This window comes from Geospiza fortis, unplaced genomic scaffold (assembly GCF_000277835.1).
Source record: "Geospiza fortis unplaced genomic scaffold, GeoFor_1.0 scaffold68, whole genome shotgun sequence".
NCBI classification, from domain to species: Eukaryota; Metazoa; Chordata; class Aves; order Passeriformes; family Thraupidae; genus Geospiza; species Geospiza fortis.
In genome coordinates, this window is record NW_005054489.1 from 66885 (window position 1) to 87989 (window position 21105).

The 21105-nt window shown below is 50.4% G+C and overlaps 1 protein-coding gene across 1 annotated transcript in view; it reads right to left on the reverse strand.

Annotated features, from left to right (window-relative positions):
* The window catches only part of SNX19 (sorting nexin 19), a 29694-nt gene extending 8759 nt beyond the window's left edge, over positions 1–20935 (reverse strand). The window contains exons 1-10 of the mRNA XM_005428509.3: positions 20105–20935; positions 19428–19566; positions 18870–18970; positions 18600–18719; positions 17943–18070; positions 16700–16796; positions 16275–16461; positions 14065–14194; positions 1648–1832; positions 853–940 (exon numbers count right to left, since the gene is read on the reverse strand). Coding sequence (XP_005428566.3) covers positions 853–940; positions 1648–1832; positions 14065–14194; positions 16275–16461; positions 16700–16796; positions 17943–18070; positions 18600–18719; positions 18870–18970; positions 19428–19566; positions 20105–20920 — 1991 coding nt within the window. The 5' untranslated portion in view covers positions 20921–20935. The remainder of the gene's footprint in view (positions 1–852; positions 941–1647; positions 1833–14064; positions 14195–16274; positions 16462–16699; positions 16797–17942; positions 18071–18599; positions 18720–18869; positions 18971–19427; positions 19567–20104) is intronic.
* Positions 20936–21105: the final 170 nt, after the last annotated feature.

Here is a 21105-nt window from a genome sequence, read left to right on the forward strand (position 1 = left end):
TCAGGTCCCCAGAGAAATGTTTCCAGAGGTGGTTCAGCTTTTTTTCACCTCCCCCAAACCAGTGGGTGTTGAAGTTGCTGAGCAGCACAGAAAACACAAATGCATCTTCTGGAGCAAAACGTGTGTTTAACAGGATCACAGGATTGCTGAAGACAGAAAAGACCCCTGAGGTCACCAATCCCCGCCTTGTCAACCAGCCCAGAGCACTGAGTGCCACTCCTGTTGTTCCCTGGTCACCTCAGAAGATGGGGACTCCAACACCACCCTGAGCAGCCCTTTCAATGTTTAACAACCCTTTCAGTGAAGAAATACCTCCTGATGTCCAGTCTGACCCTCATTTCTCTGCTGTCCATCACCAAACCCTTGCCTTCCAGACTCACAGCACTGGGAATACACAGAAACAACCCCTACACAGACCTGCAGCTCCTCCAGAACCAAAGATTTGTCTTACTTTCCTGACATCCACTAACTAAGCAGGCCAAACAACATAATTAACATGACTGGCTTAATAACCTGCAGCCAGATATGCAGATGTCCCCCGATATTGCAAGTCTGGAGTAATAAACTGGATGTGTTTGGTGCCAAGCAGCACTGGCAAAACCCTGGGCACAGCTCTCAGAGCCCACCAGTGTAAAGACCAAAATAACAAACCTGATTATCACAGGCTCAAAGCCCACCAGGGTGAAGAACACAATCACAAACCTGTTTATCACAGGCTCAGAGCCCACCAGGGTGAAGACACAATCACAATCCTGTTTATCACAGGCTCAGAGCCACCAGGGTGAAGACACAATCACAAACCTGTTTATCACAGGCTCAGAGCCCACCAGTGTAAAGACCACAGTCACATACCTGTTTATCACAGGCTGGCTGAGTGACTCCAGCACCAGGTTCCAGCTCATCTGACACTTACTGGTCCCAAGGATTTCCTGGATCACATCTGGAAGCGTTGGAGACAAAGCTTTAGGCAGTGAATATTTCCACAGGTCAGCCTTCTCCTGGTGGGTGCTGAATCAAAGCTCATGATGGTTCTCTGGGGCTGGGAGAGCAGGGAGTGCCAGGAAAGCATTCCTGGCTGGAAGGGCACATACCAGCACTGCTTTTTCATTCCCAAAGGACAGTGAGGGCCCTTTACACTGATGAAGGAGTTAAAAGTTCAGACTGCACTCACAGGGATCAGGCAGCAGCTGCATTAATGCCAAAGGTCCCCGTGTCAAACTTCAAGAGAGGGAAATCCAGTGCAGCTGGGCTTGGGATTTGAGTCCAGTGCAAAAGCCACAGGCTTTGCATGGTGACTTTGCTCACCATGGGACCCTCTGGCAGCAGGTGGGAGCAGAGCTGTCCTGAGCCCTGCCTTGTGAGGTGGCTCAGAACTGAGCACTGAATCATGGCCTGGACTCGCTTCCCTTCCCTCCGAGCTGGGCTGCTTCCCAAACCCTTACACAAACTATCCAGAACTGGAAAACTCTGGGTTTTGCTTGCAGGAAACCATCAAACCTCAAGGGTCATGAAGGTTTCCCAGTGCCTTGGCACGAGCAGCCTCCATCTCTGTATTTAAGCATAGTTCCAGAGATTCCAGTGCACTGGAGTGTTCCCCAGCTGCTTTCCTGCCCCAGGGCAGCTGACAAGTCTCTGGGACACACTTACTGGGCAAGATCCCCATCAGGCTCTGCAGGGCCTGCTCTGCTGTTGCCTTCTTCTGCTCCTCTGTCCTGGGGGGTTTAGGCACTGCTGGTAAAACTCCTCCAGGCCAGATGGATTCCTGCAGCAACTGGAGGTACTGGACCCAGCGCTGGGTGCAGGTCAGGGTAACCACCTGCACTTCCAGCCACCTGCAGCAACAGGGAGAGAGACAAAGGTCAGGAAAAGTCCAGCTTGGGACCCAGCTGGGATATTTCCGCCCATCAAGAGGGTTAAATCAGCTTCTTTGGGTTTGTTATCATGCAGTTTTCATGTTTGTACACCTTGTATTTCCACAAGTCTTAATTAGCTGAGTTTTCCATGCACCAAGAGTGGGATATGTTCCCTGTGTTATTGACAAATGGGACAAGCAAAGGCCATAAAAGCCCCATCACCCTGCTAATCACAGGGACCCAAGTGAATCACTGGTGCCTAAAGAAAGCCCAGCTCAGGGATACAACTGGCCTGAAGCTCCTAAGTTATCTCCAAGCACAATTTGAGACAGAGCTGGAGGAACTGGTGTTTAACTACAAACCTCCAGGAAGGACTGGAAGGACATGAGCCCTGTTCTGGCAGCCTCTGCTCCTCTCATCAGTCCCTCTGCTACCAAGACAGCCAAGGGTGTCTTTCCTGGAGACCAAAACACACTCCAAGGATAACAAGCCATGACTATCCTGATGCTTCACCCCTCTCTCATCCTGCTGTCCTTGCTGCCCTGCTGTCCAGTCCAGCTCCATCCACTGATGACAAGCAATGAAATAACAGAATCCCCAAATGGTTTGATTTTGGGACCTTAAAACTCATCTCATTCCAGCCTGGGCAGGGACACCTTCTACTAGACCAAGCCCCATCCAACCTGGCCTTGGACACATCCAGGCATGGGGCAGCCACAGTTTCTCCAGATACCCTGTGCCAGGGTCACCACACTCTCACAGCCAAGAAGTTTTTGTTCCCATCCAAAATCCAACAGAACTGCTGATGGTCCCTCCTGCTGGGGCAGGACTGTGCCCTTTCTCTGTAACCACCTGCAAATCCCCAAATCCCTGCTCCCCAGAAGGGCTTGGAGGGGTTTGCAGCTGCACCGGATGATGTGTCCCCACCAGCCAGGGGCTGGCCAGGCACAGTTTCTAAATCAACCATATGGATGGACCCTCTTGCCCAGATGTGAAATCACTTCCTAGTCACAGCACAAGCCACAGCCACCAGTCACAACCTGCACTGCCTAAAATCTTTGTCCTCAGGATGAGGAGAGGTGTGATGGTGTTCACAGGGGTCTGAGGATAAGGGAAGAGATGAGGATCTGACTCCATGTTTCAGAAGGCTTGATTTATTATATTATGATATATATTATATTAAAACTATACTAAAAGAATAGAAGAAAGGATTTCATCAGCAGGCTAGCTAAGAATAGAATAGGAAAGAATGATAACAAAGGCTTCATCCCAGACTCTGTCCAAGCCAGCTGACTGTGATTGGCCATTAATTAGAAACAACCAACATGGGCCAATCACAGATGCACCTGTTGCATTCCACAGCAGCAGATAATCATTGTTTACATTTTGTTCCTGAGGCCTCTCAGCTTCTCAGGAGGAAAAATCCTAAGGAAAGGATTTTTCATAAGAGATGTCTGCGACAGAGAGGCCGTGGATGAATCCCACAGGAAGGGTCAGCAGGGCTCAGGGTGCAGCACTGCTGGTGCTGTTGGCCTCGCTGGCAGGAGGCTCTGGAGCAGAGCTGGGAGTGTCAGCACAGCACTGGGGTAGGGAAGAGGCTTGTGATTCTGCCAGTTCTTCAAGATTCCCAGAGGACAGGAGGCAGCCAGCAGGGCCAGGAGAGCCGTTCCTCTTGGCAGCTGCTGTTCGTGCTTGCAATTCCGTCACCACTACGCCCCGGCAGCTCCCAGCACAGCCAAGAGCCCTGCCAAGGCAAACTTTATTTAACCTGCACTCTGCCAGACTGTCTGCATTCTTCCTGGGAGAGGCACTCGGGCCAAGGGTGTCCTTCCCCACACAGCTGGGCACCGGGGAACAGCAACACCCAAAGGAAAGCAGGTTGGCATCATGTGGGACAGGGCTGAGGAGTGAGCAGGAAATGAGGTGTAAACAGTGATTCTGGAGGGATGCTGTCCTGGTTTAGGGCAAATCTGGGAGAAAACCTCCAAAGGGGGCCCCTCCTGAAAGCAAACCCACATGGCCTCTGTGCCCAACCCGTTCAGGAAGGATTCCTTGGAGAGAAGTGGAAGGAACCTGTTTATTTAACAGGCACAGCACCCCCAGCACACAAAATGAACAATACCGGATGACACCACTCTGTCACCGCTCTGCAAAAGATGACAAATTCAGAAAGTCTCTCCTGTGGGTGCTCACTCTGTTATCAGTCCCCCCAGCACTGAGGATGGCTGCTGCCCAGAGTAGACCCTGGCAGGCCACAAGGTGCAAACTCTCGGTGTTTCCCAGGTCCCAGTCCAGAGCAGGTTCAAATAGGTCCAAGAACAGGAAAGAAAAACAGTCCAGGGAAAATTCAGCAGCTAAACTAACTAATGAGCAGGAGCAAAAGCAAGAGCAAAGCAGGAGCAAGAGCAAAAAGCAAAAGCTGCACTATGTACTGCCCTGTCTGTGTGTCCTGCTCACTGTTGGGGGAGTGAGCAGGCTAATAACAAAACAAAACAAAACAGAACAAAACAAAGCAAAGCTTTGCTCTTCAGAGCCAGACTGGAAGGCACAGAATAATATCCAGCATAAACAGAACACAGGACTGGGGATACAAGCATCCTAATGTCACCCTAGGACAGATGCACACCTAGGAAACAGCAGCTGGAAAGCAAAGGACATTAAAAAACCTGAAAAGGATCTCAGTGCAGTGGTAGAGCTGGAATGTCTCAGAGCAAGGGACACAGGTGAGGTTCCCAGTGCTCCCAGGACTGGCACTGGAAATGGGGAGCACATCCTTCACGCTCAGCATTGCCATGGACACGGAGTGTGGATGCTGCTGCAAGGTAAGGCCAGAGGTGCAAACCTCCCACCTGGCTTAGAGGACAAAATGTCACATCCTAGTCCTGACTGGGAAAAGCCATGTTGGAAATACGATTAAAAAGGTTTTAATCTCCAGCCATCAGCAGAGTTTAACACTCTGGATCATGGTAAACCCTCCAGCTATTCCCAAGCAAATTAAAGTGTTAAACTGTGACTTCTCTAGGGGCAAGAGTTTTCATTAACACAGATTTTCATTAACAGGGTTTTTCATTAACATGTTTTCTTACACAACCCCCTCTCCTAGCTGAGAAAACATCTGACAAGCAACAGAAGTTCAGAGACTTGGGGACAGAGCTGCAGAGTCAACCCTGCACCAAGGGGGATCAAACTGAACATTGACTCCAAACTCATTACAGCAACAGCCACTTTCCAGCCTTTAAAAGGTTGCAGAAAGCAAAGAACAAGCTTTTTTTTTCCCCTTAGAGTTCCTAAAATAGCAAAAAGATCAAGCAAATAGTGAACAGAGAGGAAGTTGAACCTACAGAGAATAGCACACTTTTCCAGACAGCTCAAGAGCAAGCTGAGAAGTGACAAATGCTGCAAGGCCCCACACAAACAACCTCCTGTATGCCCCTAAAACCACCAGAATTAGGCAACAAGGCCCCCAAATAACACCTCTAAATGTGATCTCACAATTTAAATGTGATCTGCACACACTGGGAGCAGGTGAGTGCTTGCAGGTCTGGATTCCCACAGTTGTGAAACACCAGGGATGGATTTTCCTCCTTGGGCTGGCAGCTTTGGGAGGGAGAGGGCAGCATCTGGGAATGGCTCCATGGGTCCTGCACAGCTCCACACAAGCTCCTGTTAGAGGCCAACTTGCCCTTGCTCAGAGAGCTGGGGAAGGAGCACCCAAACCCACAAAGTTTACAAGGAAAAGTCAAGAAATGGGAGAAGAAACAAAGAGAAACCAAAGGCAGGTGCAAATGGAACAAAGACCAAAGCACCTCTGCTCTGGGCTCCCTTCTGCCAGTGGAGCCATTCCAAAGGCATTGGGAAGAGGAGAATGGGGATTTGGGAGCAGTTTTGAATGAATTAGAGGTGGGATTTCTGAATTGTTTTTGATGATGTGCTTTCTTTTCTTATCTTCTACATAGCAGGAACGGTGAGTTTAGCTCACATCTTTACTGTATGGGTCAGAAGGTCACAAGACCTTTAGTTACAAGACCTTTTAAGGATTTATTGACTAATAAAACACTGCTAATAAGGATATTTGTGGTTTTGACTCAATCTTTAAATATTCCATCTTATGGACTCATGTAACAGTGTAAGCTTTCTTAGCTAATCATGTTATGACACACAAACCTACAGTGCTGCATTCTGAACTCCTTGTTTACCCTTTTATTTTTATATCTTAAACTATAAAATCTAAACTTTCTTCTACTTAATTTAATGCGTCTTTGTTTTAAACTATAAATCCACATTCTTGCTTGTATCATTTAAGTTTGGAAGTCTTTTCCAAGGTCTCAGGTCAAATCATGTGTTTAATTCTAAGCTTTGGCTTACAGGCCCAAAGTTCTGAGAGTTCTTTACATTTCAGATTCTAACAGAGGAGAACCATCAAGACTGGTCCATGTGGCTCTAAATCCACTCTGGGGGTACAGCTGAGGTTTCAAAAGAAAATCTCAGCACACACTGACCTGTCATGAAGAGTTTTCTTCCCTCCTCTCAACCACAGTCAACCACCAACGCCCATTTTGGGGAATCACATCCCAGAGCTGCACCAGCAGCATTAAACTGTGAGGAGCAAAGTAATTCACAGAATATCCTGAACTGGAAGGGACCCACAAGGAAAGTCAAGTCCCACTGCTGGCCCTGCATAGGACATCCCAAGAATGCCCCCTCAACTCCCACACCTGTAGTTGCATCTCAGAGAGAGTCACACTAACTTTATTGGAAATTCCTACCTGAGTAAACCCCAGAAAATGGCAAACTGACCTTTCCACCAGGCAGACTTGCTGCACCAGGACTGGGATTAACCCCTCAGGAACTCCAGATATCTGCTGGTTCAAAGCTGACCTTCACCAGCAGTTCACAGATGATTTTTTGTGCTATTAAAGGCCCAAGAATTTGAGATTCATGTGCCACACTGAAAGCACTCACACACTGCTCCCAGGTAGAAATAAATCCACCAAGAACCATAAATAGACCTCTCTTATTTATTTATTTTTTGTATTTTTGGATGGCTGATGAGTTACTATTTTCATTCTGCTATTTCATGAAGAAATAGCCTTAATAAGAAAGAAAAAAAATAAACCCATCACAGAACCATCTCCTTACACTTCAGAAATAGATAAAGTGACCTCCTGGGCTCAGAATGCTTTGATAGTGCCCAATGCAAAGAGCCAGACTGCAAAGGCTACTGAGGCCTGGAAGATAATCTGCAGGGGCATAACTTGTCCATGCTGTAAGGCACCTCTGTTTGAAATAGCTGCTGGTGGAGGAATGAAAGGGCTGCTAAAAAAGAGCCAAATTAATGCCACGGTTCAAGCTGGAACTCCAAGGTCAGCTGAAGGGGTCCACGATGACAAGAAGGCACTGGGAATGAAAAACAAGGGCTGGGGGTGTGCAAATCTTGGCCTTCCTTGGGCTCCTAGGAGGGAGGAAAGGCAGGCTGAGGGTCAGGAACAGGTAAATGGGCTTGGTTTTACCTGGCTGGAGCCTCTCACTTAACTGGACTGTCCAGAGAGCTCAGCTCAGCAAGTAAAACCTGGACAGGCTGGATTTGCTTAGTCTGGACATCAAAGATGTACTAAGAATGAACAAAGAAATGTGATACTCTGCAGATTTACAGCCACCTGCCAGAAATGGATAAAGACCTGCTTGTTTTATCCATCAAGGTGAGGATAAAAGCTGAGATAACTTCAGCTAAGGAACAGTCAAGCTAAATATGCTGACTGTAATTGAAACCTGAAGCAATAGCAATTGTGATTTCCTCAAACCCAGGGGTTTTAAGGATTTAGATAAACACAAAGTGAAGACCTAGAAGATGAAAAAAGGAGAAAGCCTCTCTGCTTTAGCTGCATAAATACAAACAGCTCTACAAATATACATGAACTAGAATGTCCAGCTCAACCCTGACTGCTGCCCACCCCAGAACAAGGCCCCCCTGCCCTAAGGAACACAGTGTGAAGATCCAGAAGCTCAAAAAAGGCCTCTGGGACCAACGTAGTGAAAAGGATTGAAGCAAAAAAGCAACATCTGGAAAACACAAGGCATTCAAGAATGACTCTGAAATTAAGGAAGTCTGGTGCTTAAATCACCAGACCATCCCTGCCTTACCAGCTCTTGTTCCCCAAATTCCTCCTCAGATAATGCACAAGATTATCCTTAACTCAAGGGTTCAACAGGAGGAACATTTCAGTGCTTTGACTGAAAAACCCTTCTGAGGAAACCTTGTAAAAACGAAGCAGCAGCTGCAGTGGGCACAGCAAGAACTGAAAATCACAAATGGAGTTTTTGCCCTGAGGCTCAGCTTTGAGCACCTGCTACCTGAGCCTAAATCCACCTTCTCCACACAGCAGAAACATGTGCAGCATGCTCAGCTCAGCACCTTCAAAGCAACCTCACACGTGTCCAGGCCATGGGTAAACCCTGTGCTAAGGAAAGAAAAGGAAAAATAACCTCCATAAATGAAATTTCAAGAAGCATCCTGAGGCCTTTTAAACTCCTGCACAAATTCTCCTTCTTGAAATGTTCCTCTGCTGCCCTGTGAAGGTTTAGAGTTGCAAAGAACCTGTCCTGGACCTGGCTGGCTTCCCACCTTTCCTGCTTGACCCAGGAAGAAACCCTGAGAGATGTGGGTATGCAGGACATCTTACTGTGGGGCAGAGAGGAAGGAAAAGAAATCATTCTCTTCTGCAGGCAGTCATTCATCCCTGCAGGGAGGAAAGCACCCCTTGGTTCTGGGATTTCTGTGCCATTTCATGCGTTGCTCCCTCAGAACATACCTGCTGCAAGAAGAAATCATGGAAACTCACAGGGCTGCAATGGCTTCACCCTGCAGGGAATGAACCATTGCTTTTCCCAAGCTAGATCTTCCTCTGATGCCCTGGGGCTCAGGGAAGGGGGGGGAAAGGTATGTGATTAAAATAATCGTTCCCAAACCCCCTTGATTTTTCATAAAGCATCCTGGCTTTTGATAACATCTTCTTCAAGTATTTATTGAGCCAATTAAGCTCTCAGTGGTGCCCCAGGGAGAGGCCAGGCTGTCTCAGCCAGACCCTGCTTGGAACAATTGCTTCATTAGCCCACTTCAGAATCAAAATACATAAATCCACTATTAACCCTTCTAAAACCAGGGAAAACTAAAACCAACAGGGAGACATTACTTCCACTCAATCCTTTTCTTCTTTGTTCTATTTGAAATAGGAAGTTGTTGAGCTTTTTTAGATCCAGGAAGAAAGCTGGCATGTGTAACTGTTGAAACAGAATCAGAGTTAGAATAATGTTGCAATTATTATCAAAGCATGGAGTGCTGGCTTCATTCTAGTGGCTGTTTTTGGAAGAATGCTGCTTCTAGAAGAGGGGAAAAAAATTTTGTTTGGGACAGAGATTCAAAGCCAGATCCAAAATTTCCAGGTGCTTGGAGACAACTGAATCGAGGCCCATTTCCAAGCTGATTTTATTTACTTTGCATATACACACCAAGACACACAGAGTCCTGAAATCACTTTTACTGACATACCACAGGCTGCAGTTCCTGCTGCTCCTCACGGCTACAACACAAACAGCCAAACCCAGAAATGAGGAATAAGATGCCATGAGGTTTGTTCCCCTAATTCCCAACTCTGGTGCTGCTTTTAGGCTTGTTTTTAGGGACAAAAACAAACAGGGACTTTGCTGCCACATACCTGGGTCTGCCAGCACAGCCCCTCTGTGTGCAGCTGCAAAGATCCTCATCAAATGTGCCCAAATCCACTCCCCAGGTAACAAACCAGGAGAATGAGTGGATTCAGATGCCCCAGCTGCACTGATATTGCATTTCTGCCAGCAAAACTCAGGCACTGCCTGAGGCTGCAGTGGTACCTGCCAGCCAGGAAGCCAAAGGGAAGTGGGAGCAGTCTCAGCTGTCAGACATGGCCCCTCCATGGCTCCAGGGCTGGCAGAACTCCCTGCCCATGGGCACTGTGCTCCCAGCACTGCCAGCCCAGGGGTGCTTGGCTGCTCCAGGTTTACTCAGGGACACTGAAGAGGGGCAGGCATCACTCTCTGCTGGTGGCACTTTCCAGTCAAGAGGATCAAGGTGGCTGCCAAGGGTCTTTGTGCCAGTTCTGTTGGCACAGAGATCAAAGAAAACCAAAGAGAAAATCAGAACAAAGCACCCAGGCAGGAGCTCTCTGAAGCTCCAGACCTCCTTGACTTACAAGTGCCTGTGACACTCAGCCTGACACCAGCAGAGCCCAACACCAAGGTGACAGCATGAACTTGCAAGAACCAGTTCTCAAAGGCATGATGGCCACCTGCAACCAGTGTCAAAGCATCTCTGCCTCTCCACCTACAGCTCACACAGACTGGAATGTCACCTCCTCAAATCTTCCGATGAGGGAACATGGACAAAGCCTGGAGGAGCACGAGAATGACCCAAAGCAAACAGCAAGCCAAGCAGTGCTGAGCTCGTGGGTAAGGCAGGGATGATTTGCATTTATTTTAACTCCTGCTCAGTGGAACATGACACCAGCAAAGCTGCCTGAGTAGTTCCACATGCTCCTTTCAGGCACAGGCACTTCCGAGCCTGGCACAGACTGTGCCCAGCCCTGCTCAGGTTCCAGGGCACAGACAGCCAGGATGTGCTGAGACACCTTCCCCCCACTCAGTGCTTTGTGGCCATGGTTTGCTGTTGGGCTGCATGGGAAGGAGCCAGGAAAAGCTTACAGACCAGGATCTGCCCCCCAGATCCTCCCAGGTCCATCTTTGCAGTGCTGGCACTCCCCTTTGGAAAGCAGAGGTGGTGCATGTCACCCTGGCCCCAGCACTGCAGGGCACTGACAGACCCCAGACCTGTGGCCACTGTGGGGACAACTGAGGGCAGGGTGTGGGGTCCCAGCAGGGTGTGGGGTCACAGCACGCGTGGTTCTCGTGTTTGCTGCGTATTTTTAACACCTCATTGACTCACAAGGCTCTAAAAAGCACCCAGATTCTCCAAATGCTTCCACCGGAGGCCAGAATAGCCCCACCTCCTCCCCTGTGCCAGCAGGTTCCTGCTGCAGGCTCCCAGGGGAAGAGGAGCTGATCCCTGCAGCCGCGGGAGGGAAGCGGAGCCGGACAGAGGCAGGAGGGGGCAGAGGGTTTGTTTACAGGCACGGCCCCAGCACGCTGAGAGGCTGCTGGAAGCAATCCTCGGCCCCAGGGTCATTCCCACTCCCAGCCCCTCCATCCTCCTCTCCTTTCAGCTCCAAAAAAGGCTCACTCCCTGTTACATAATGGGATGGGCTCAGTGCAGACCCGGCTCGCACACGCGGCCGCCCTTTCCTCAACAATCCCTTTTTCGGTCATGGAGCCTTCCTGTCCCACTGCCACCGGCCTGACAGGCAGGGAGACTGATGGGGCCTGGCTCCAGCCAGCCCTGCTGAGGAGAACAGGGAAGGAGCAGCGTGCTGGGATGCTCCTTGCACAGAACAGGGAAGGAGCAGTGTGCTGGGATGCCCCTTGCACAGAACAGGGAAGGAGCAGTGTGCTGGGATGCCCCTTGCACAGAACAGGGAAGGAGCAGTGTGCTGGGATGCCCCTTGCACAGAACAGGGAAGGAGCAGTGTGCTGGGATGCCCCTTGCACAGAACAGGGAAGGAGCAGTGTGCTGGGATGCCCCTTGCACAGAACAGGGAAGGAGCAGTGTGCTGGGATGCCCCTTGCACAGAACAGGGAAGGAGCAGTGTGCTGGGATGCCCCTTGCACAGAACAGGGAAGGAGCAGTGTGCTGGGATGCCCCTTGCACAGAACAGGGAAGGAGCAGTGTGCTGGGATGCCCCTTGCACAGAACAGGGAAGGAGCAGTGTGCTGGGATGCCCCTTGCACAGAACAGGGAAGGAGCAGTGTGCTGGGATGCCCCTTGCACAGAACAGGGAAGGAGCAGTGTGCTGGGATGCTCCTTGAACAGAACAGGGAATTGAGCAGATTGGGAGGCTCCACCACCAGTAACAGTGTGCTCACAGCAATCATCTGATGGCACTGCCAGCCCAAGGGAGAAAGTCCCCAAGAATAAGGGGCCTGGCTCTTGGGAGAAGCTGATCTCGTTCTTGGTGTGAGTTTTGTTGGTTTGTGGTCATTTCTGTCACTCTGCATCGAGTGTCTCATGCCAGAGCAGAATCCTCATCTGGCAGCTGCAAGAGGGCAGCAGGAGCAGCACCTATCCTCCAAACACAAGCTGGCAGAGGAGTGTCCAGCAGCAGCCCCTCCAAACACAGCCAGGACACCTCATTTTCATCCCCTACCACTTAACCCAGCCACTGGCAGGAACAGGAAGGATCTAATTTCCTGAAGGGATGATGACCACTCACACTTTGTGACCAGCAATGGTTGAAGACACAACACAAATCCATCTGCTGTCCCATGTTTGTCTGCCCATGTCTGAGGCAGGAGCATCAGTTCCTTGAATTGCAGATGTTCCCAGAAGAGTTTCTGGTACTTTCCCCATTTGTAAAGGGTCCCCAGACACAGTGCCAGCCAGAATGGCAGTGCCAGGCTGAGCAGTGATCAAGTTGTAAATATTGAAATGGAAGAGAAATGTAACCAAATCCACACTGTGTCCCTGGACAGGCAGGTCTGAGCTGGAGACCTTCTGGTCTGCTCAGGACAGCAGTGACCACCTGGGCCAGGAATGAGTACAAGTCTCAGGGCCAGGGTGAATGGCAAACAGCAGGAAGGCTCCTCATTCCCCTGTCTCCACTGTGGAGGTAACTACAGGCAGCAGAAATGGGAGGAAAATGTTCCCTACAGCAATCCAGGTGCAACACCATCCTCCTGGTGACAGGTCAGCTCTTTCCCCTGTCCCCTGGGATTCCTGACTGTCCCACAACAAGAGCAGAGCCAGCCTCACCATGTGGATTTCAGCAAAGACACAGGGTTTGTTCAAGAGGTTAGCTGCACCCTGACCTGATGGGGACACCAAGAAGTCCCAGGGCTTCCCCATATCAGCCCCAGCCAGAGCTCTGCCTGCAGCACATGTGGGTTCACTCTGACCTGTTCAAGTGGAGCAGCTACAAACACATTCCTCCTCACTCTAATCCACCACACAACCCAGGGAGCTCCTCCACCTTCCAGCTCCAGGATGTGCTGTGTGTATCCCAACTTCTCTAGTGGAAAATGCCAGTGCCACGTGTGGGTGCTGCAGGCTCCCTGGGTGACCAGGACACAGCTTATTAGGAGGTGATGATGTGCCTGTTGAAGCTCTCATACCCCTATGCTTACACACACAGATTGGGTTGCAGCTTGTTCCCAAGAGGCCAGAGCCCATTCTGGAGAAGTGGGAGCAGCTCCCACCTCCTGCCACTGAAGCAACAATCCAGGACTGAAGGACAGCAGTCCCTGACCTCAAAGCACTTTGGCAATCTCTGCTGAGGGCAGCTCAGGTTACCAGCTCTGTTATAATGAGCTGCCCTGCACATTCTGATGCTGGCTCTGGATGCCTGCAGGAGAAAGGGCACAGGAGTGGGAAAAGCACTGCTCCAAGACTCTCCCAAGCCCTTCAGGGAAGGCTTTCCTTGTGCTCTAAAAAACCACATCCTCAGTTAGTGATAGTCACCAACCTAAACCAAAAAACAGGAATTCTCTGTTTGTGTGTCTTGGCCTTGAGCCTTACCACCCAGAGGCCCTGGCCCCAGGAAAGCTTGGCAAGTCCACGCCAGCTGGAAGGGAAGCCTGTCCGTACTCCATGTGTGGGTCCCTGCCCCAGGCACAGGCAGAGCAGAGGGGTGCAGCAGTGAGAGCAGAGACCACACTCTGAGCTGTCACTGACAGTCACTGTTCCCTGGGCCTGTTTATTCTACTTCTGCAGGAGGAACAAGCTGAAGCCCTGGGCAGCACAGAGCAGGAGGCCAATCCTCCCCAGAGCGCCCCAGAGCTGGGCACTGCTGCCCTTGCACGAGCCAAGACTCCCACTCCCAGGGCTGGATCTTCCCTTTCCCTGATTTCAGGGAACAGGAGGCTGCCCATTAGAGCTGCTCACGGAGAAGGCAGCTCCTGGTGCAGATCTCTAAGGTGTTAACTCCACACTCATGGAGCATCTGCTTTACAGAACTGTGTGGCTGATGCACACACAGCATTTATCTGCATTCAGGCACAAGCTCCACTTCCAGATGTGACTCCAAAGGGAATGCCTCTCACAGAGCAGCCAGGTTGGTCACTCTAGCCTTACCTTTGAACAAGGGTCCCAAAAAGCACGTTGAAAACCTTCTGGATGTTCTCTGTGCACAGCCAGCCCCAGTGATCCACCAGCACCAGACGAAGCACGTCCAGGGCCAGGTCAGCCAAAGCTGTCTCGGAGTCTGCCAGGAGGAAGAGGAGGGGCAGATGAAGAAACCACCTCAGGGCAAATCTGGTAAAAAGCATCATCCCAAACTCATTCATTTCTCCCCAGCCTGGCCCTTTGTCCACACACAGATGACCTGCTGCAGCCCAGCCAGCCTGGGACCTGCCCTCCCCACTCGGGTTTCCATCTCATCCAGGCAGCCCCAGTCTCCCACCAAGGGCTGCACCAAAGGCTCAGCTCCTTCTCAATTAAACAGTGTGATTATCAAATCCCAGTTCATGTGCCCAAAACAGGTGACAGAGCAGGTGGTGGCTGTAGCCAGGAAGAGGTGCACTGCTGAGGACTCTCATCCTGGTCTTCCCCATTCCTTTCCCTTCTCCCAGCAGTTTTCCAGGCACAGGGCTCTGTTGGTGGCTGCGGGCTGCCATCGTGTGGCAGATCCCAGGCTTGGCAGGGAGCGGGATGAAACACATCTGGATAAACCAGATTTACCAGTAAAAACACAAACCCACACACCTACCCAAATATCTCCACTGTACAGACCTGGGACACCAAACCTCCCTCTGATCCTCAAGGGGATGTCAGAGCCTTCAGCAAAAACAGTTTCTATTTGCTGCGGAATTACTTTCATGCTGTTTGGCCCTGAGGTGTTGTGCTGAACAAGCTCATTGATGTCCCACAAAACTGTCTCAGACAGCCGCTCCCAGGCCACCACCCCGACCTGAGGCTGCTGCCTCGGCTCTGTTGTCCAGGTGAGATCCTGTGCAGCAGCTTTTCCTCATTTGGCTCCCCTCATGCCTCATCTCCCAACCTGTCTGTCTACAGAGATAATTTACACTCACAGTTTACTACTGGAAATAAAGGGAAGAGGGATTCTGGACCCCACACCTCTCCTCCTCTGCTCTTCCTTTTCCTAAAAGCTGGATTAATTAATTCCAGGATCTGACTTGGAAAAGACAAGGCACTTGGCACCTCTTGCTCTGGGCCATGCAGAACTTATGCCCACTTGCTTTGTCCCCTGAGACTTCCCAGTGCAGTCTGGAGCAGACTGGAGCTTCCCCAGAACCTCACACAGGGAGCATCCTCAGCAAGCTGTTTATTCCCACAGCATCCAAATCCTCTTCCTCAGAGCTGCTGGCCAACCACTTCCCAGAAGTCACTCCATGAGCAGATATGGACATGGGTTTGCCTTTTTACCCAGACATTTGTTTTCCTCACCCTGCCAGCCCAGCCTGAAGCATCCCAGACCCGCAAGCATTTGAGATCACTGACATTCCATTTCCCCCAGAGTTCAGCTAACTTGGCCTGCTCTGTGCAGAACCCTGGCCTCCAACTCCAGTCCTGCTTCCCCAGAACCACGGGCATGTGTTCCAAGATTACAGGCAAAGCTGGTAGCACAGGCTGGGTTTCAGAACACCAGGCCTATCCTGTCACAAACACGTGCTTTCAGTCAGAGCTTGCCAAACTTGAACCACTGGGGAGAAGTTTTTTGGGAAGTTCCAGTTGATACAGCTCAGCTATTCCAAGAAAAAAGATTGGGGAACATATTTTTGCATGTGCTCAGGATAATCTTGTAACTGTTCTGAGGCAGCCCTGTGCTTCAGAGGAGGGTTCTAGAAGCAGAAAGAAAACATCATTCCTTGAACTGAGATTACATTTGTGCTACTCCCATCAAATCTATCTGAACTTAATCTCAAAAGGTCCTTTTATAGTGTATGGACATATCAAGGCTAACTGGAAATTACAGGAAACTGTAATTTGGCCCATTTTTAGTTTGTAAGAGTTTGATTTTAGAACAGTGCCAGTTTAAGCAGCGTGTCCTTAAGAAACCTCTTAGTGCAGTGACTGTGCTGAGCACACCAAGGTGAAGATCTGCAGTGACACAACTGAGCCAAAACCCAATTTTCTCCCACCAGCCACAATGCCCAGAGCATTCACCAAACAGCACCAGAAAACCCAATCTGCTTTCCTTCAATCAAGATGCAACAGGCAGGAGAACAGGTCCTGAAGACTTTTCAAGCTGAACCTGCAGATGTTGGAGCTGTTGTGGTACCGAGGGGGAGAAATTCAAGCACTGAGAGAGGGGCTGAGCTCACCAGAGTCAGTGTCTGCATGTCCTCCCTGCTCTGCAGTGCTCAGCCCATCCATTTCTTCCTGCACAGAGATTTCCTTGGCTTCTCTGCCTCCCTGGCCTTCAGGAGCTTTGCTGGGGACTGCTTCCAGCAGCTTCTCCTGCTTCTGGATGAAGGATTCCATAGCAGCCAGGGACAGGGTGCCAGAGACCTACAAAAGTGTGTTAGTGCCACAGAGCCTGGCGCCTGCAGTGCCCAGACAGCCTCCCACCTGCTGGTTTGCACCCAGGTGTAGCCAACAGCACAGCCAGGGCTGCTTATTGTCCTTCTGCCAAGAGCTGGCATGTGGCAACAAGGCTGCAGCAGCCACAGCCCTGGTGGATGTTGATTATTCCCAAACAGGGCAGTGGTTGGGGTTGTGAAAGGATTACAAGAGGATCTGAACTTACAGCATTGCCCTCCCTGATGGAGTACACGATCCTGTCATGAGCTTCACTCACACTCAGCACTGGAGTGATTTTACTGGATGAGAACCTCAGCCTGGACCTGAAAAGCAGAGCCATGGCACAGTCAGTTTTCTCTGCAAGCTGTGAGTCATGAGTTTTCCAGCCTCAGCCAAGCCCCATGACCTGTTACTGCTGTCCACATGCAAGCTAAGAAATCTGATTAGACCTGAAGTGGTTCAAAAAAAGCATCTGCCTCCAGGATAACTCTGAGCTGGCAGTGAAACCATACAACAAAAGCTGTAAAGCAGTTTTCCTCACGTACACCTGAGCTGAGCCAAGGTTTTCCAGCATTCCACAAGGAGCTGTTACACAGAAGCTGATAGGGAGATGTAGGCAGATGTCAGCAAGGTGTGAGCACTGCAGCACACACAGGGAAGTGTTCAGAAAAGCCTCTAAGATGAAATACACTCAGCAGGATTGTGAAATACAATTATAAACATTGACAAAAAGAAGGATACAAAAGGACATCGGGATTTTGGGACAAATTGTAAAATAGCCTGTTTATCATTAAGGAATGTCCTTTTCAGCCAAAATGGTTCCAAACTTGTGCTTTTTGAGTTTGTCTTTCTGTCCAAAGCAGCTTTTTCCAGCAAAACATCACTTTCTGGAAAGAAAAAGCCATACTTGTGCAGAAATCCTCCCTTCCTTGGTGAGGGAAGAATCACTGATGAGACAATCACAATGAGACTGGGCACTGTCAGCAGCACCAACATTTGGTGAGGAACATACATGAAACAATCTTAAATATTACTCATAAATAGCTATTTAAATGTTTTCTGGACAAGGCCACTGATGGAACACAAGGGAGAGGCAGGAGGGGACTTTCAGGTAGATAATTTTCAGCTGCATTCTGCAATCATTCCCTGCATATATTTAAGGTTAAAAAGCAATTCCTCAGGACCATTAGTGTCTCTGCCGGCAAATGGCAACACCTCAGAGCTCCTTTAGGAAGAAAACTATCTTCTGTGGAAACCTGAGCATTGCTGGGAAACCCTTTAGATAAATGGAGCTCAAACAGTTGTGTTCAGCCAAGGAAGGAGGAAGTAATTCAGCTAGAGTATGACAGAATTTACTACCCAACACAGAATTTACTACCCAACACATAAAGCCCCAAGTCAGTTCTTCCCCACCATGGGCTTAGTTTATGCATTAATCCCTTGTTCTGCAAAGCTGAGGGAGCCCTTACTTGCTTTTCTTCCCGTCTGTCTGGGATTTCCCATCCACTTCTGACTCGCTCAGATCCTCCGTGGGGCTCTGGGGCTCTGACCTGGGGAACGCTGTCTTCAAGGTGTCCACGATGGCATTGACAACAATCTGCAAAGCCAGCCTTTAATTACTGCCTTTAATTACTGCATTGATCCTTGTTATTTAAATACATCAGGAGTTTTGAGACTTGCACTGGATTTTCCATTATTAACACAATTATTTCCATCCGTTAACATAAACTCTGACCCTTTATGGGTTTCTTGGCAAGCTGAGCACAACTCCAAAGAAAGGGTTTTGGCTCCTAGGAGACACTGAAGCCTAGGGAGCATCCCTGGGGGCAGCTGGAAAGGGCTCAGGTAAGCAGCTCCCCATTTTTCCCACCTTGTCTATCCTGGAGACAAGGATATTATTATTGCCTTTAATTACTGTATTCATCCTTGTTACTTACATACATGATGAGTTTTGAGACTTGCACTGGATTTTCTATTAAATAGGTTCTCTAACACGAACTCTGACCCTTTATGGGTCTCTTGGCAAGCTAAGCACAACTCCAAAGAAAGGGTTTTGGCTCCTAGGAGACGCTGAAGCCTAGGGAACATTGAAAGGGCTCAGGTAAGCAGCTCCACACTTTTCCCACCTTGTCTATCCTGGAGACAACGAAGGGCTTCTTGACAAAGGCGATCCTGGCGTCGGTGTTGAGGGCCAGGAATTCCTGCACCTCCTCACTGTTTGCAATCTCAGGGACTGCACACAATTGCTGCAAGGACAGATGGAGATTCAGATCATTTCAAAGTCAAGCTCCCAGCCTGATTGTGCAACGTGAAAAAGACATGGTGTGCTCCACTGTCTGCACAAAGCTGGCCTGAGCTCTGCTTTTAGCTCACAGGGGCACACACAAACATCTCACCTTCAGGAAAGATTCCAGCAGACTTTTCCTGGCTTCCACTTTATCGCTGTCCATGTTTCCAAATGGCAGATCAGGGAACAGTTTCTTTGGTCCTTTGATATCTACAAAGAAAACAAACCCACAGGCAAACTTGATAAAACTGCAAAATAACAGTAACTTTAATTTAAAAGACTTTTAGATCTTAAAATCTAAACATTTTCAAGATTAAAAATTGAAATTTTAAAATCTAAATACAGTTTTTAGTCTTTATTAAAACCTTAATGCTCTTATGATTAAGGCTATCCCCACACACTGTCTGGCATCAGCCCAAGGTAACACACAGACACCAGTGTTTATATGCATTGTTATGATGCAAAACTGCAAAGCCAACCGGTTGAAATTCCAGAAGAGATAAATCATTCCTCCAGGAGCTCTGCACAGAGCACTGGAGGATGTGGGCAGGGGACACAGCCCAGCATCCAGAGCTGAATGAGCAGGGCAGGAAACCCTGGGAGCAGAGGAACAGGGAATGGGAGAGAGGGAGAAGGATTTTCTCGGAGGGCTGCTGCAGGCACTGACTTTTCAGGAACTTGCGGAGCTCCGGCTTCTCCTCCAGCCGCGTCTGCAGGTTGAGGAACTCGCGGTAGCGGCGGTTCACGGTGTGATAAGCCACCTGCTGCAGGCTGCCCGCCGCCTCGCCCTCCAGGGCTGTCTCATACTGAGGAGGAAGGCAAAGGCATCATCCTCACACATCCTACAACAGCCCTGCTCCCTCCTCAGGCCCCACCCAGCAATTCCTCAGTCAACCCTTCCCTGAAGAGGAAGGAACCAATCATGACAGAAAAAAAGCAGGAAAAGATTCAACCAGCCCCACAGGAATCCCAAACAGCCACGGTGCCCGGTATTTCCCCCACTACCAGACTGTGCTGGTTTGAAAAGGAAGTCAGTTTTTTGGGAGTTTGTGGTCAAACCAGTCAGTGCTGAAATTTGAATATTGGCACCTGGTGTGGCCACTGAGGACATGGATACGCCTCTGAGAACACAGGGGGTTAAAAGTCACATCTTTCTGGTCACATCTCACAGCAGAAACTAGGGAGAATATATTTTCATGGGAGCACTGGCATTGTGCCAGCGTCAAACCACGACACAGACAAAATTTATTGTGGAGACCCACACAGAGCAAGTCCTCACTGCAAACAGCAGCCCAGGCGGTGGCAGGGATGTGGGAAGGGGTTGAGTACCTGGGGAGCCCTTACCTTGACGGTGTAGAGGGTGTAAGGGTGGAAGCCGGTCCCGCTGTGCTCCCGGGCAGTGATGGTCCCGGTGATCCGCAGGTTCTGGATGACCACCGGCCCCTCGGGGCTGCTCAAGGGCTCGAAGCTGAAGGTGCTCATGGAAGCTGTAGGGGAGGATGACAGCAGAGGCAGGCTCTGCCCAGGCTCTGGGGGAAATGGTGCTGGGCCTTCTGCTGCCCCCAGATCTCTCCCCAGGCTGGAGGGTCTTTGTGAGGAGAACCTCCTGTGGACAGCTGGGCTTTCCTCCTCCTTCTCAGCCGCTGGCTCGATCTGGATGTCAGGGCAGGAGCTCAAAGCAGAGGTGGGAAGCAGGCCAGCATCTGAGCTGGGGCCAGGGCCGTGGTCCAGGTCCCCTGTGCCATCCTCCGAGGCAGGTGTTCCCTCTGGCACAGAAGGGTCCTGGGGGTGCTCATCAAGGAGCTCTCCAGCAGGGGAAGGAGCCAGCAGCTCCACGTCCTGCCCCACGTCAGGCATGGAGGATTCCAGCTCCAAACCGTCACAGGGGAAGAGGGATCCCAGGGCTTGAGGGCGCAGGAAGGGTTCCTCTGCATGGCATGATCTGCTCGCCTCCTCTCCCTCCTCTCCAGCAGCCCCTGCCTCTCTCCTGAGCCCCTCGGCAGCCCTCGGGGACAGGGAGAGCCCGGCGGGAGCTGGGTCCATCTGTGCCGGGAAAGGCAAGGAATCCGGCACGGGGGGTGCAGGGTGGGGCTTCCCACCCCGGGGCTTCTTAGAAAACGCCCCAATGAGCAGCAGGTTGATCCAGTCGGGATCGGACATCTTCCTGATGGCCGGCAGCAGGCCCCCCCACCACGAACCGCCCCGTCCGTGTCTCCAGGTGCGGCCAGGGCACCAGCGCCCGCAGCAGCGCGTCCACAGCGGCGCGGGCACAGCCCACCTCGGCCGCGGGGCTCAGCAGCGCGGGGTGCGGCCCTGCCAGCCGGCGGTACTCCCTCCACAGCGTC